Here is a 17,366-nt window from a genome sequence, read left to right as displayed (position 1 = left end):
AGCACCAGTATTCAATTTGATTCTTTTCTGTGAATAACTCCTTTTAGAACCACCAATTGTGTAGCAAGTATTTTAAGCACCACCAGCATGTGCTCATCTTCTTTTAATTGTCCTGTTTCCATGTTGATACTCAAATACGGAATTTCTGGGATGGGTTCGAGGTTGACAGGAACCACTCTAGAATCATCTTCCTTTTTTCATGTACTCCAATATCTGTTTTAAACTGCTGCTGAAAATACTACTAGTAGTAGTTACTGGGGGAGTGCATCTAAGCATTTCACAAATACAGCCATTATCTTTAGATCCCTGAGTTAGAGTCAGGGAGGAATAGTTGGCCTGTTGTTGGGTATTCTAGCTCAATGGCTGTATTACTTGTTGGGTGATGTTGTTCTCAAGCAATGTGTTCTACTTCTCAGTCAAGCTGATCTGATAATGGTATCTCATCTATTTAGAGCGACTACATCATGCATGTGGCCGTAACCAGCCTTCTAGTAAGGCAAGTTGCACACAAAATAAGTGTGAAAATGGGTATATGAAGTGCTATAAAATTAATGAGATTCCTTATCCTAGAAATGCTTGCATGGGCTTAACTTTGCTTCTGTGGGCATACAAAATCTGTCAAGCTACGCTTACTAGATAAAGATAGATAAGTGTCTAGTGTCTAGTTTACTAGATGAAGTGTCTGTGCAGAATGAAGCATAAAACAATAGGAGGTAAAGAGGAAAAAAAAAAGTAACTGGCCTCTTTGTTATCCCTGGGAAGTTCTGTGTAATAATTAATTTATTGCCTTGTTATTTAGCCATATAGTCCTTATTACAACTTAAAGAGCAGTCCTAGGTTGTGTTCCTTATCAGCTCAAATTCTTGGAGTTCTTGCCTCTATCTTCAAAAGCTATTTAAAACTTGAGGCCATTTTGCTGTTTCTGCTAGATTTATTTCCATATCGAGGGTATTGTTGGTTTAATGTGGGTCAAGCTCTGCTTTCTTGCTCAAAACTAAATAGCTTTTTTGTGTTAAAAATGTTTGTAATGTGTGGTGCCATGCCTAGTTACTAAATTCCGACAAACTAACCACTTTGATCTGCTAAATGAAGGATAAAATAAATTTTGAGGATTCTTCTGTTTTGATTTTACAAATGATTTCTCAGTGTTACCAGCTTATTGAAAGTGGTTCATTTCTCAGTCTTTTTTGGTGTCTCAAACCAGGTATTTTTCTAATCAACAGTTTGGATTTTTTTACTGTGAATGAAATAGCTTTTGAGCTAATTCTTGAGCAGTTGACAGTGATATGAAAATCTAAACACTTCAAATGGAAAGGGCTGACATTGCATTATCTTTGAGCAAAAAGTGGTACATGTGCATTGATCACACAAGCAGGTCCCATTGGCTTGGTCAAAAGTTTACGTAAAAGCACAGCCCAGGTCAAAGGATGCTTTTATGTGTAATAAGTAAGAAAACATAATTTCCATGCTTGAATATGCGGAGATATAATTAAGAACTAATAGTTTGGGGGGGGGGCCATGACACAGAATATGGATAAGCTCAACCGATAATGTATTTTTAAAACATTGCTGCCGTTCAGAATTATACCAGAGCAAAAAGTATGGGAGTAGCTGGTGCATATTCTATAATTCCATGATATTTTTTGTCTGCTGCTGTCTGCCATGTGTTTGTCCTTCTATAATTCTGAACACAAGCGATGAACCTGTTGTAGAGAAAGCACTTATTTTTCTTAGCTCTAGAAGTGCTTCACGATGCAAGGAAGTTGCCAGCTAATTATGAAATGTATGAAGTTTTAGACTTGCTGACTTTACACATTTCATTTGTAAATCAAAATGCTTACACTATGGTGTGCCATCCTTTGAAGTGTATACTTAGGACTGCATTCAGGAGAGCATTTGGACACCTATGTAACTGCAAGCACGTGAATAAACCCATTGAAATCAGTTATTCATATGCTTAAAGTTGTGCATGTGTTAACCCTTTTGCTGGATTGAGACTTAGAGGGGAGCGGGAGGATTCTCTTTTCTAACTGTTTATCTTTGTAATAGTGTATGCAAGCAGGTTATGTCTACAGGTTTCTTTTTGGTTTTAAGGAGAACTTACTGTAGTTTTCAAAGTACTTTGTATACTAAAGAAAATTTAGAGCCCTCTTTTAGGCATCCTTGTTCTGCATACAACTTGATTAATATTAACTTTAAACTTGTATTTAATAAAACATAGACTCAGTTTTGTCTGAAAATGTATTACAATTTATTTCTGCCATTTTTGTGTAAAATTTACAGAAACAGTGTTACATCGTGCGCTCCAAAGGTAATGTCTCATTCCTCTAAGGCTGTGTCCTTTCCTTTTCTTCTTTCTGTTTTTATCTATCTTGTTTGCTTCTGATCATATTGTTATGTGCATTGAATCCTTTGTTAGGACTGAGGTTCTTTGGGGGTGGGTGATAACTTGCTGTTACCAAAAAGATGCTTTTCTCTTCAGCAGTATCTTAAACGAATTTACTTTAAACTTGAGTGAAGAAAGGTATTTGTCCTTCTGTAAATAACATGGATAACAGTATAAGGCAGATTTTAAGTGTTTTAACTTGAAGTTCTGTATAGAAATGTTTTATTAAAATATTTTGAGGAGGAACTCATCATGACTCTAGGTTTCTATAGTGAGAAGGCAGAAAGTAGGTTTTCTCCTGATTGCTTTGAAGCCAAAGCAAACATTCAAGAGTTGAAAGGCAGAACATACGCAGAAAACTTTGAAGTGGTCATTTAAAGTGCATGTTTGCAGAATAAATGTCATGTTACAACCTTCACATTTAAATGAGAAAACTTTCAAAAGCAGAACGAGGTGTTGGGTTTCTGCTTCCCATAGGAAGTCTGTTAAAGCCACCTAGCTCCTTGTCATGCATGTGAAAAGTTTTCTTTTGGGATAATGCTCTTCCTTGTCTTTTCGCTTCATATACAAGTAAATGAGAAAAATCCTATCCATCAAATTGCCAATGTAATGGAAGAAACCTCTACATGAGTTTTAATGTGCCAACTATCCCTTTCTTTGCTATCGAGGACTAGTCTAAGCAAAGTAAGCACTCAGGTAATTTGCTCAAGGTCTTCAAGTGCTGCTTTGGCATGGCAGGAGCACATTACTACAGCCTCCACATCAAGTGTGTTTGAACCTACTGCTGTTTCTAGCTAATTCTAAGCGCTAAGTCTTGTTTATTATTGATTTCACTGAAGTAACCCACTTCTGTTTTTTCACTCCTTTAAATCAGCTTTGTAATTAAGCCCACTTAAACTGTTTGCTTAGCAGCAGGTTGTTAATGCAGTTAACTCTTGCTTGAAGAACCTAAAAAGCTGTTAAGAATTTTTATTTGTAGCAATACTAGCAAGGGAAAACCATAGAACACCCCCTGCAACTGGCAACATTAAACGTTGTCTTGATAGCTTTTATTTCCCCATGTAAAACCAAAGTTTTCTGTATTATTCAGTATTACAGAAGTGAAAGGTCTGGTTGGCATTTGGAGCTTGAAAAAAAAAAAATACTAAAAAATGAAGAGTGTAAACACTCCTGATTCACAGTTCCACCTTTTGGCATGTGTTCCAGCACTGCGATGTTTTGTGACTGGGTAGTTCAAAACTTGAGTGAAGATATGTGCTTAAAAAGTAGTATTTTATTATAGCAGTGAAAAACTGACTTCATTGTACCACATCTGTGCTACTGTAAAGTTAGTTAGAAAAAACGTCTGTGATGGATTATATATTTTGAGAGGTGAGTTCATTGGAAGAAGGCTGGAAAGGCAAAGCAGTGCCTGGGGAAAAGAGGGGAAGGATGTGTTCAAATATTAAAATAGCTTTGAATGCAAATTAGCTTGCTTTTTTTTTTTTATTTCCTCCTCCCTTCCCAATATATAAGCACACTCTGATGTTCTTTACAGAATTTGTCTGCATAGCAAGGTTCCCTGTGCAGCATTAATGCAGGCTTACTTGGAGAAGTAATTTCCTTTCCTTTTTGGAAAACGATCTACAGAAATACTAGGTCATAGCATTATCATCAAAAGGGTGAATCTTCACATATAGTTACATATGCACAGCCTGGAATATTCCAATTTGAAGTCTACTCAGAAATCTGGCATAACTCCAAAGGCCTGTTTTTAGGATAGTGTACAAAATGGAACGTGGTTCCTTCAGACTACAAATGGCCGAAGGTGGGAAGCTGAAAAATAGGGAGGAAATCTGTACTTACCACAGTAGTAAACTGTAGGGCAGCACATAATGTCTGCTTGCATTGTGCTGCTGTTGCTTTTGAGAAGCCTGTGAGCTGATGAAGTGCCATAGTTGATGGTTAAAGATAGAAGTGTTGCTTTGCATTCTGGGTCACGAGGCCAATCAGGGAAGTGGAAAGTAAGAAAGAAGTGGGAGGGGGGAGCAAAGAATCTATCACATATGATAACTCTCTTCTTTTTAAATAAACTGACTTTATAGTGACCTTGTAATGTAAGAACCTAACAGTCTCAAACGTTTAAATTCCATTAGTTACCCAGTACTTATTGCCGAATTGTACCTTCTCTGTGACTAAAAATCTTAGTGAGTTATATTTTAATGTGTATTTAAAGACTCTTATTTCAAAATTGTTTATTGCATGCATTAAAATGGTACTTGGTATAACTTTCAAGTATGCATAGAAAGCTAAACTTCAAACAAATTTCATGTAAAAGTTTAAGAAAGCCTGTGTGTATAAGCTGTAAAGTATTTTTAATTCTATGTGTGTAACTGGATTTTCTCACTATTTTTTGTCTTACCTTCACCTCTTCCCCCCCCCCCGTTCCATTCTTCTCTTTTTACTTCATCTGAATCCCTGATTTTCCTTTTTTTTTTTTTTTTTTTTTTTCTTTTTTTTCTTCCATCTTACCATCTTGCTGTTTGTCAAACAGAACAACAAAACCTGCTCCTCATCTCGATGGGTAAGAATCCTTTGTAGTTCTTCCAATGATCGCTAAAATTTGAAGGTTATAACTCTTCACGTTATATTTAAAGTAGACAACAATGGAGAAACAAATTCTTAATTCTCTGAAAGACTATCCAATAGAAGAAGATGGAAAACAAAGGTTTCAGTTCTATAAAAATTTGAAGTTGCAAATTAATTCCTAAAGCTGGTCAAAAACTTGGAAGGGCTTAAATCCTAATATTAATTCTTTAAAACTGGGTACTGCCCTCAATCCATAAATCAGTGAATTGAAATGTCAAGTTTAATGTGTTTGAATAGTACTCTCTTTTGTGGCATGGTTTTATCCCCAAAATGGATTAGTTCCTTGGGGTGTAAGTTATGGGCAAACAGAAGAAGGAAAGAGAAATGTGGGAGATGTAATACAAAAATGGGGATTCCTTAATTATAACTGTCCCTGCAATGCCAGTGGAAATTTGTGTGCTGAGTTTGTATAGTCCTATAAATCTTTTCTGGGGAAAACTGCGCTTCCTTGTCATCTTTATATATGGACTCATGATCTCTCTATTGCATGAAACTGCAAAAGTAGAAGGATGTGTTAGAAATAATGATTGTTTACTGTGCCTATGTAAAAGAGAGTGGAATGACATCAAGTACTTCTGTCATTGAATCAGAGTAGACCTCTGTTTCATGTCGCAATAAAATCTTAGCATTGCTGTAAACGTAAAACTTAAAAACAAGATGTTTGTTACTCTAATACGTCTTAAAGAAATGAATGTTTGTAGTTCAGAATGACTTTTTAAGTCTGAAATTCATTATAAAATAATGACATCAATATATAAATGTACTTTCCAAATATTTTATTTTTGCAGTGTACATGTTGTCTTTGGACTGGTTATTTCTGGGTTTGAGGTAATAGAACAAATAGAAAATCTGAAAACCGATACTGCAAGTAGGCCCTATGCAGATGTACGAGTTATTGACTGTGGGGTGCTTGTTACAAAATCAGCAAAAGATGGTAAGCATACACACATCTGAAGTTAATTGAATGTTGATATTGTTTTCATAGAATCATAGATTTGTTTAGGTTGGAAAAGACTTTTAAGATCATCAAGTCCAACCATTAGAGTTCAGAGAAAATGAAGATTTTGCCAACATCAAAATCATTACAGTGAATCTCTAGAATCTTAAGTCTTACAAGGCTTTAGAACTTAAAAAACCTTAAATCTTGGTGAAGATGAGGAAGGCACAGCAAGGGAAAAGGTTTCTCTGACCTAAACCTTTATGCATTGGAAAACGTATCCCTGCTTCTTGTTCTTAATGTTTGAGGTTAATGTGGCTTACGCAAAAAATAATTACAACTTGTTTTTCTGAGTTTGAAAGGTAGAGACTCAAAATACGATTTTCTTGGAGTTGAATTTTGTGCAGCTTCCAGAGTTTTAGTTGTAAGATCGTGTAATGTTAATATGCAGTATATGTAGTCAACAGAATTTCACAAGAATTCATAGGGAATAAATTATCTTAAATATGTGTTTGGACTGTTGCTGTAATGTAGTGGAGTGTTAGAAGTTTGTGTTTTCTACTTCATTTTTGTCTTTCCTTAAGTATAATGTGGTTATTTATGTCCTTTAAAGAAAGTCAGGAGGATAGAGTAAGAAAGTATCAGATGCAGAGAGAATGACAAATATTTAGAAATAAGAAATATACAACTGAGGCTATGACTAATTCTTTCTTAAACTTTGTTTTGTAACCTGTGCATTGCTTTCTAAACACTAATTTTTTTTTTTACTATAGATGGTCTTTGCTTATCTGTGTATTCTAACCCAAAGGTGTGAATTCAGTGTTACAACTTAAAATAGCTTTTTCAAAGAGAAAAGGGAGGAGCCCTCCTTCTTAAAATTATATTTTCTTTATATTAGCTTGGCACATGATAATATTGAACTTCACTTATAAACTTATTGTGTATTAATGTAAAAATGTTTTGGCTTTGCAGTGATGTGTCATCTTATATGGTGGAATTTGTGCATGGAAGTTCTTAGAGTTTACTCCATAGGAACTATCTTTGCTGGAAAATATTTGTATCTTTTTAGTGATATGGGTTTAGACTAGACACAAATCACTTTTTATTACTGTAACGTAACTCATTGTGAAAAAAGTTCACAGAGCTCTTCTGAAACAGTACGTCTGTGTATTTATACGTATATAAAATGATGTATTTTGTGCTGTAGATATACACACTACACACACATGGACATGTGCACACTGTAAATTTAAAATATCTGTTTTAAGCTTTGGAGAAGAAGAAGAAAGTATGTTCTGAGTCAGAAGCTTCAGACTCCTCCTCCAGTGCATCAAGCTCTTCAGAAACTTCATCTGAAAGTGAAGCAGAAAATGAAAGAAGCAGAAGAAGAAAGCGTAAAAGAAGAGCTAAAACCAAACAATCAAGAAAACGAAGAAAGGAAGAGAGGAAGAAAGAGGATCCAAAGTGCAGGCGAGCCTCAAACCAAAGACGGTGACTAGTCTCTTAAATTTAAGAATTTCAGAGAAATCTGAGAAATCCTACTTTGTTTTCATGAAGTACTCAAGCAATGAATACGAAAATTGTTTTAAGTTTGGGGTTTGTTGAGTATATTTTTCCATGAAAGAGTTTAAGATCTTTGTAGATAGAAGATAGAGTGATTTTGAAGTGAGTAAGTCTCAGCATGTTAAAGAATTTGGGACTCAGTGTACCTGTGTTAAAGTGAAAAATTAGGCAAATAATAGATCTTTGATATGTATTTGATTATATTTTAAAATATTTCGTGACAAATGGCAAATTCAAAGCAAAATTATTTTCTGTAAAGCAAGACCTGAACCTTCCTTCCAGTAATAGTGTATCCTTTCTTTTAGCTTAAAAGGGGTTTTCAATGAAACATGTTTCGGTTGTTAAGTCATCTTAAAGCTTGATGCATCACATGGGCTTGTTTTGGAATTTGCTTTGAAAAGAGTGTTTATCAGTTGACAGTTATTTTATCAACTTGTTTTTTCCCATAGCAGCCTTTCTGACAAGAGCGATATAACAGAAAAAGCGGTTGATGTTAGCACGAAGAGGGACAAACCTGTGGTACGTCCTGAAGAAATTCCCCCAGTGCCTGAAAATAGATTTTTGCTGAGAAGAGATGTGCCCGTTGTCAATATAGAACCTGAACCGTAAGGAACATTGAGCTTTCTTATGATGTTTTCTTGGTGGAAACTAGGCAAAAAATTTTCCTGTTACCATTGTATTACTAGTACTGATAGCAAATTATGGCTCTAGTGTCTAAAGGAGGTAATCTAATTGTGCTTTTTACAGATTTATTTTGCATCTCTACTAAATTGCAGTTTGGTTCTTTTTCTGTCAAATTTCTTTGCTTTTGGACTCAGATGACCTAGTAAGTTACATTGCCAGATACCTCTTAAAATCAGCAATATGTTACGTTGCCAGTTATTTCTTAAAATCAGCTTGGTGGTTTGTTGGGTTTTTTTTAATTGATAATTTCAGTTAATGATGTAGCCTCCTGTACATCTTTTCTTGAAACATTACTCATGTTTTCAAAGCCTTAGTAACTGCTTCTTTCAAGGATATTACACAAACTGTGAAAGAGTGCTGAGTTACCTCTTATTGCTTAAGAAAGAAGCAAGGCTTTGGAACCTGTGAACTATCATGAATTGCCATTCTCTGAACTAAGACATGGTTGTGTAACTGCAGAGATCCTGAAACTCTTATGTCCATGTTGCCTTCATGATTTGTGCACCAAACGAAGTTAACCTCTTTAGAAAAGCCACTTACCGCTTTAACAGTGCTTTGCAAGTTCATCGTTAGTGTTTATTTACAGGTGGAGAGGTCAGATAAGCTACGGATTTGATCGAAAACAAGTATATCTTTATTTGTCTTTCATTGCAGAACTGTGCATGTCTTGCTTTATTTCCTGGAGAATTCACTGAATTCTTAGTTCTGCCATCTTTAAATAAGTTTAATATTTTGCATGATAAACTTAAAATTAATTTACATAATTTTTTTTGTTGTTTTTTTCAATGTAATCTCATATTTTATTAATTTATGTAGGAAGCTTCTTGATACTACGCCAGTTCTGGCTGACCCGAAACCATCAGTCTCTAAATCTGGACGAAAAATTAAAGGAAGAGGCACAATAGTATGTGGCAATTTTTTCTTTATTTTATTTTATTTATTTTTATTTTTTTTTCCTCCCATCCAGAGTATCTTCTCTGACCTTGAGCTTTGAATTTCCTTTGAGGCTTTGTGTGACACTTTAACTATTGTTGACATGTTGTAGATTCTAGCTAAGGTTGAAATATTGTAGTCTGATAGTTCATTTTATAACACTTTCTTTCCATCCTTCTTATTACTGTCTTTTTATAAAAAGATTGTTTGGGAAAACAAATGCTTACTCCTCAGCTATGAGAAGTCTTCACGCATAATTTTTTTTTTTATTATTATTTTTGCTGAAGATTGAAAGTAATTCAGCCAGTCATACATGATGCGCAGGATCTAAAGTAATGAGAAGTGACAAGAACTTTTACTCCTCTCTGCTCACTGGATTTGCTTGCTGTTTCTGTTAAGCATTAGGACTATAATACATAACAGTAGACAAAGCTGGTCTACAGTATCCCGAGTGTATACAGCCGTTTGCGATGTATATTGCTTGTCCTCCTGAGTTTTGGTGTTTTCATCTTGTGATGCCTGTGCTTACATTGCTGAGAAACAGCAGATTTGTTGGCAACTTTGGCAGAATCACTTACGTTGTTTGTTCTGCTTTTTGACATTTTGTCAACCTTTTGTTTCCTTTTTTTTTTGAGCCACTTAGTATAGTTTCATGTAGAGGGCTGGAGCACTTTTCCTATGAAGACAGGCTGAGAGAGCTGGGCTTGTTCAGCCTAGAGAAGAGAAGGCTCTGGGGAGAGCTTCCCAGTACCTAAAATAGGGCAGACAAAAGCTGGAGAGGGGCTTTTGACAGGGGCATGTAGGGACAGGACAAGGGGGAATGGCTTTAAACTGACAGAGGGGAGATTTAGATGAGATATGAGGAAGAAGTTCTTCCCTGTGAGGGTGGTGAGGCCCTGGCACAGGTTGCCCCAAGAAGCTGTGGCTGCCCCATCCCTGGCAGTGTTCAAGGCCAGGTTGGACGGGGCTTGGAGCAACCTGGTCTAGCGGAAGGTGTCCCTGCCCATGGCAGGGGGTTGGAACTAGATGAGCTTTAAGGTCCCTTCCAACCCAAACCATTGTAGGATTCTATGTTGATTCTGTGATAGTTTGTCAAATTTCATCAGCTGTCCTGGCTGAGGTCATGTCTGTATCATTTCACAGGTGACACTGCATGGGCAAGAAGTTATTTTCATTGCAGTGCTGGTAGCAAAGCATTTTTACAGACCTGCAGACTCGGTCCTTCTTTTTCCCTACCTTCCTCTCTGAAGACTCTGCTTATTATGCAGATTTCATTTCCACTTCAAATCTTTGGTATCCTGATGACTTTTGCTTTTGCCTTATTTCTACTGTACTCAAGCAAAACTTCCTTGTTTCTTCTCTAATAACCCTCAATACAGGGCTCAAAGCACTACACAGCTGCACTGTTGTTCTTCAGTCAGTAAAAGAGGGAGAAAGTAAGAAAAGCTTTTGTAATTGTGCATTTGATTTTGGTGTATTTCAAATTGTAGCATACCATGACTGAGCATATTCTTCCCCTTTCAAATGTTTTCCTGGATCAATTTAGCAAGTGGCATTTGGGTAACCATAAACCGAACCAAGGCTTGGTCCTCAAAAAAAATATATGGACAGAGATAAGTATCTCTATAGTTGAAGACACTTTTCATTACAGTAGTCTTAAGTGAGGCTCCTCTGAGCATTATTTTCTTATGTGGTAGCCCCTGGATTTGAGAAGTACTTTTCTTTTGATCCCCATGATGCAATTATTTTAAGCCACAAAATTACTGGCTTGGAGTACTGCGTACAGTTCTGGTGTCCTCAACATAAAAAGGACATGGAGCTGTTGGAGCGAGTCCAGAGGAGGGCCACGAGGATGATAAGAGGGCTGGAGCACCTCCCGTACGAAGACAGGCTGAGAAAGTTGGGGCTGTTCAGCCTGGAGAAGAGAAGGCTGCGTGGTGACCTCCTAGCAGCCTTCCAGTATCTGAAGGGGGTCTACAAGGATGCTGGGGAGGGACTCTTCCTTAGGGACTGTAGTGGTAGGACAAGGGGTAATGGGTTCAAACTTAAACAGAGGAAGTTTAGACTAGATATAAGGAAGAAGTTCTTTACAGTGAGGGTGGTGAAGCACTGGAATGGGTTGCCCAGGGAGGTTGTGGATGCTCCATCCCTGGCGGTGTTCAAGGCCAGGTTGGACAGAGCCTTGAGCCACATGGTTTAGGGCAAGGTGTCCCTGCCCATGGCAGGGGGGTTGGAACTAGATGATCTTAAGGTCCTTTCCAACCCTTATGATTCTATGATTCTATGGACCAAGGTATTGTAGTGTTTGAGCCTCACCTGAGAACCAACCCTCATTTGCCAGCCACGGCATTAAATCTGATAACTGTCTTTGCATCTGACACCTTTCATTTTTATTTGACATTGTAATATCCACGAAAGGAAGCCTTTTAAATGGAATGTTTTGAAATATTTATGTCAGTAGAGACTTCTGGAAAATCACTTAAAGCTGAGTGGAATTGTCTTTTGCCAGGGATTTGGATGTCTTGGTTTTTGTATTTTTGGCACCTTCTTAGCAAACTTAAGAATGAAAACCAGTAATATCAAATATTTTAGGGCTAGCACTTAGTTGGAGAAACACTTTTTCTCCCATCTCTAATAGACTGATTAGCAACAGTTTGTATCCAGAGTGCACTTGTCTGATGCTTTTCAAAATACTCATTCTCAGTTTTGAATCCTCTTGGGTTCTGTGACACTCCTGAGTATAATATGAGAGAATTGGGGAGGTCCGTGACACCTTTGCAACCTGTTGAAAGCCATTCATCTGTAAGAGCTTTTTTTTTTTTTTTTTTTTTTCAAGTAGTCATTGCTTCAGCTCAAAGGGTAGAGAACCTCCAAATCTTCATGGCAGGTTATCTTTATTTTTTTATATAAACAGGATGTCTTAAGAACTTCTGCCTGTAATCAACTGAATAAACCAATACACACATCTTTCTGTATTTATTCTGGGGGGCAATATTGTTTCTCTACATGTTGCTTTCTTTTATAAGTGGCTTAAAATAATTGACCGAATTCCAGATGTTTTTTCTTTATTGAATCAAGGAGCATCTAATTTCCTCACAGAATTTACCTAAGTGTGTATCCAACTGGATAATGGAAAATAATGAGTTAGCAACATTAGAATTCTTTCTCTACTGCACAAGTAGCTCTTATTGCCTACTCAAATGCTGTGCCTAAGCATAATTTGTTAAGTATGATACTTCATTACACTTCTGTGGAAGATGGTTTGGCTTTTTTTTTTTTTTTTTTTTTTTTTTGAAAGTGTCTTGCACTGGATTCCCGTTTCTGAAGGGCTGAACAGCAATAACTTTTGAAATAGGGTTTGTTTTTTCTCATTCAAGCAGTTAAGTGTCTGCTAACTGAAGTGAAACATCTGTGCTTTAGTATGCTGAAAAAAAACCCTGGTTATCTGCTGTAATTGTGTTAGTTGAAAAGGTGTTATATAAAGCTAATCCATGACCTATTCTTGATTCTTCCTTTTATGTCTGGTAAAAATGGGTTAGGTCCTGGCCCCTCTCAGGCTTTGTGAAATGCTCTCAAAGAATGAAAGGACACAGCTAGCTGTGTAATCCAATCTTACGTGTGGGATATGTGCATGCCGAAAGTGGGTATTTCTGGCGGGAAACCTGGAATTTGTGTTTTCCTCATGGACCTTGTGTGGATAATGTTGTCTGGCTTGTGTTATGAAGATGCATGCAAAAATCTATGTAAGAGGCACAGATTTTTTTTTTTTTTTTTTTTTTTTTTTTTTTTATAAGGGCTTGTAGGGATAGGACAAGGGGGAATGGCTTTAAACTGGCAGAGGGGAGATTTAGGTGAGATATTAGGAATGATTCTTGTTCTTTCCTGTGAGGGTGGTGAGGCACTGGCACAGGTTGCCCAGAGAAACTGTGACTGCCCTATCCCTGGAAGAGTTCGAGGCCAGGTTGGATGAGGCTTTGAGCAACCTGGTCTAGTGCAAGGTTCCAACCCTTCCAACCCAAACCATTGTAGGAGTTTATGATATGATTCTATTTGCTATATTCTCCAGTCTTCTATAAAGAAAAATATATTATGTAACTATCTTTCCTTGCTTTCACAGCGATATCACACCCCACCTCAATCACGATCATGTTCTGAATCTGATGATGAGAGCAGTGAGACCCCTCCTCACTGGAAGGAGGAAATGCAGAGATTACGAACATACAGACCACCTAGTGGAGAAAAGTGGAGTAAAGGCGATAAGTAAGATCCTTACTACAAATTTAAAATGTCCTCTTTTTTTTTCCTTTTTTTTTTTTTTTTTACAAGCTTTAATAGATGGTGTGCTTGTACCATGTCATTTGTGTTTGAATAAAAAATGTGAATGACTTTGTGGTTAACATGTTCCATTTAAGTTCCAAAAAATAGAAGTGGAAAACTTTCTTACAACCTTTCTACTTCGCTAATGTGACACCAGATGAACACAAGCTGAAAAGTGTCAGAAGAGTTGTTTGTGATGGTGTCAGCTTGGATACTTATTTAAGAAGTAATTAATCAATCTTTCCAGTTTCCTGTTGCTTTCCCTAAAGCTAGTCATGTCGGATTTCCTTTAGCCTCAAACTTGGTTATGTGGTTTCTTTGAATACGAAGACAGACAGTGGAAGCCACCAATCCTCTGTTGTTTTAGTTATGTTTTTTCTGCAATTGCAAACTCCGTGATAGAAGCCAGCTCTCCAGAATTTCTGATGACTTGACAGTAAATAGGAGCTTCTATCACATTATGATAGATAAAACTCAGAAGGAAAACTGAAGACCACTAAATATAATCATTATTGAATAATTTTATATACTGAGTGCGTTCAGTTTATTGCTGTATTGCAGCATACCACCTAGAAGAATACTAAATAAGGTGATGTTTTAAAATTTGTATTTAAATGTTTTAAGAATCATTTTGTTGTAGAGGTCAAAGAGCTGTGGTCTAGGGTAGTTAAAGCATTAAATAGCTTAACACAGGTGCTGCAATATGCAAAATTTTCTGATGTTGGCTGATTCATTTGTTAGAGAGAAGTAGCTCTCTTGATAGTGAGGTAATTCCATATCTTAGAACGAGTGTAACAAGCTCAGTTAAAACATACTTGTTTGATAGTAAAGGGGGGGGGGTGTTAATTTTTCTTAATTACTTGCCTTTGAGGTGTGGAAAATACTTAATTTATCTGAAGTTTTTAAAGAATTTCCACTTATCGTGGGGTTTGTTTGTTTTTTAGGTTGAGTGACCCATGTACAAGCAGATGGGATGAAAGAAGCGTGTCCCGGAGGTCAAGATCATGGTCACGTAATGGTTATTCTGATCTAAGTACTGTGAGATATTCTAGCCACCACAAAAAGCACAGAAAAGATAAAAAGAAGGTGAAACATAAAAAGAAATCCAAAAAGCAGAAGCATTTCAAGAAGCACAAGCAAACAAAAAAGAAGAAAACGTCAGCATCGTCAGATGTAGAGTCTTCTCATTCCTTTCTCAGGAGGACAAAATCATCTTGTAATCATGACAGGAAATCTCGTTCTTCTTCATCATCTTCCAGACATTCATCCAGAAGAGACTGGTCTAAATCTGATAAGGAAGACCAGAGCTCATCGACTTTGTCAAGCAGAGGGACTCGATCATACTACAGGTCCAGATCTAGATCTAAATCAAGGTCTTATTCCCGAAGAAGTTCTAGATCAAGATCAGCATCTAAATCATCATGTTCTCGAAGTAGGTCAAGGTCAAGTTCTAACCCTAGGCATCAAAAGACAGTTTCCAATTCTCCACAAAATATTTCAACACGATTAAATGAGAATAAGCTTACCAAGACTGCTGAGCCTGTAAGAGCAGTTATACTCCCAAGTGATAAAGTTGTCGTACCACCAGTTGTCCCAGAAAACCTCCCTGTTATACCATTAAGTGACAGTCCACCGCCTTCAAGGTGGAAACCTGGGCAGAAACCATGGAAGCCGTCTTATGAGCGAATTCAGGAAATGAAAGCTAAAACGACACATTTAATACCCACACAAACTAATTACAATTTAGTAGCCGTTAAAGAGGCTAATACTGCTTCCTCATATCATAAGCGACAAAGGAGTTCAGATAGTGATCAAAGTGGTTATTCCAAATACCGTAGTGACAGAAGCTCAGATAGTTGTCTGAGATCAAGAAGCAGGTCCTCTCAAAGTAGGTCATACTCAAGATCTTACACGAGATCTAGAAGTCCATCTAGCTCTAGGACAAAATCTCATTCTTCTGGCAGATCACCATCACTGAGTAAATACCGCAGTGACAGGTCAGGTTATAGTGAGTCAACATCTTACTCTTCCCTTAGTGATGATGATAGACACAGAGGCAAAAGAAAATCTGCATCAAGTGATCAGAAAGCTCGGCCTCTTAAACTGAGGCAAGAAACAAGCTCTGAAAGTACTATCCCTTATAAGCATACGAAAGACTACGATGAGTCTTCTCAGGGCTTGAAAGAGAGTGACAGTTCATCATCTTCAGACTTCTCTACTGACAGTGAGCATTCTGCCAAAATGAAAGTAGTCCAAGAAAAAGAAGACCATTTTCAGTTCGAAAGAGGTACTCAGAAGCAGGACAAAAATAGCTTAAGTTCTGAGCAAGGGGAGGAGGAACCCAAGTGCGAGCGGGATTCTGATGATGCTAAAAAGAAAGCAGCTAAGGAGAAATCTTCTGAGCAACCAAGAGGTGGTGGAAAAACTAAACAAAAATCCTATTCAGGTAGTAAATGGGACTCTGAATCAAATTCTGAAAAAGGAGAGGCAAGACGTAATAGGGGAGATTCCAGACTCTCCTCTAGTAAGGAAGAAGGAGAGGCCACCTCAGGATCTGATACAGAGCATAGTGTTACCAAAAGAATAAAAAAACAATCAAATTCTTCAGAAGGCTTTCTGGATTCTGATTGTACATGGAAGACAAGCAAGCAGTTGTCATCTTCTGAATCTGACAGCTCTTGTTCTAGCTCAACAAACATTAGAGGAAAGTCAAAAAAACACAAACATGGATCGAAAAAAGCTCTTAAAAAATCCCATTCAAAAAAAGTGAAAGAAAAATCAAAAGGGAAAAAGGAGAAGAAACACAAAGTTCAGAAAAGAAAAGAAATGTTTCATTGGCAGCCCCCTCTGGAGTTCGGTGAAGAAGATGATGATGAGATAAATGAAAAGCCGGTTACCAAGGATGATAAAGAAAAGCAACTTACCAGGGACATAAACTTGTTTTTTATCCTTTATGACAAGGATGAAATAGTCCAAGATAAAATGGGAAATACTGAAAAGCCTTCTGTGGGTGAAAACCTTTTAAGTAAAAACACTACATGTGGTGCCTCACCAGATTGCAATAACCTTAATAAAGATAGCATTGAAACAAATGCTTCAGCCAGTATCTTAAACTCAGGAATAAATGTGACCGCTTGCAAGGATGAGATGAAACAAGCTGAAGAAAGTAACCAGAACGGATTGGAAGATGTTATTGAGACAGATGACAACATGGAGATTTGTACTCCAGATCGTAATTCACCAGGGAAGGTTGATGTAGATGTTTTGTCTCCTGTCATTCTCACTGCTAAACCTCAGGCTTTAGATGCTAGTATAAACAAAGATTTACAGGTTAAGACCCCTGAACAAGATGCTGTCAAACTAGGAAACAATGTTACAGATTTCATAAATATTAAAGAAGAAAAAGAAACAGGAATGCAAGAAAGTAATTCTGCTCCTGTGTCTAGTGCTAAAGACTGTAGTTTAAAAAGTGAAATTACTGAAAATACACAAAGCAATATGATAGATAATAAATGGAAGCCTTTGCAAGGTGTTGGTAACTTACAACCAACCACAATTAGTACTGCTGCAGAAGTTAAGAACATAGCTTCAGTGCCAGAGCCTAAACCAGCAGGTTTAAGAATTGAAATAAAAGCTAAAAATAAAGTAAGGCCTGGATCTCTGTTTGATGAAGTTAGAAAAACAGCACGGCTAAATCGAAGGCCAAGGAACCGAGAAAGTTCCAGTGAGGAAGAATCTCCAAGTAGAGATGATAATAGCCCATCCAGGAGTCTCAGTAGGTCACGAAGTAAATCTGAATCTAAATCCAGACACAGAACAAGGTCCATATCTTACAGTCACTCAAGAAGTCGCTCTCGAAGTTCTACATCTTCGTATCGGTAAGAAGTTTGCGCTGCTACCACAGCTTAAAGTGAAAGC

General features: G+C 37.1%; 1 protein-coding gene across 8 annotated transcripts in view; it reads left to right on the top strand.

Annotated features, from left to right (window-relative positions):
* The window catches only part of NKTR (natural killer cell triggering receptor), a 42,960-nt gene that overhangs the window by 20,066 nt on the left and 5,528 nt on the right, over nt 1-17,366 (top strand). For 3 of the 8 annotated variants that reach the window (XM_030477793.2, XM_030477773.2, XM_030477825.1), the window contains 7 exons: nt 4,920-4,949; nt 5,803-5,948; nt 7,220-7,442; nt 7,964-8,119; nt 9,015-9,102; nt 13,249-13,391; nt 14,393-17,326. In XM_030477793.2, coding sequence (XP_030333653.1) covers nt 4,920-4,949; nt 5,803-5,948; nt 7,220-7,442; nt 7,964-8,119; nt 9,015-9,102; nt 13,249-13,391; nt 14,393-17,326 — 3,720 coding nt within the window. Of the gene's footprint in view, nt 1-2,283; nt 2,312-4,919; nt 4,950-5,802; nt 5,949-7,219; nt 7,443-7,963; nt 8,120-9,014; nt 9,103-13,248; nt 13,392-14,392; nt 17,327-17,366 lie in introns of all 8 variants that reach the window. The other 5 variants (XM_030477801.2, XM_030477782.2, XM_030477834.1 and 2 more) reach the window with 4 other exon arrangements.

Source organism: Strigops habroptila, chromosome 1 (assembly GCF_004027225.2).
Source record: "Strigops habroptila isolate Jane chromosome 1, bStrHab1.2.pri, whole genome shotgun sequence".
In the NCBI taxonomy this organism is placed as follows: Eukaryota; Metazoa; Chordata; class Aves; order Psittaciformes; family Psittacidae; genus Strigops; species Strigops habroptila.
This window is presented reverse-complemented; position numbering and strand designations above follow the sequence as displayed.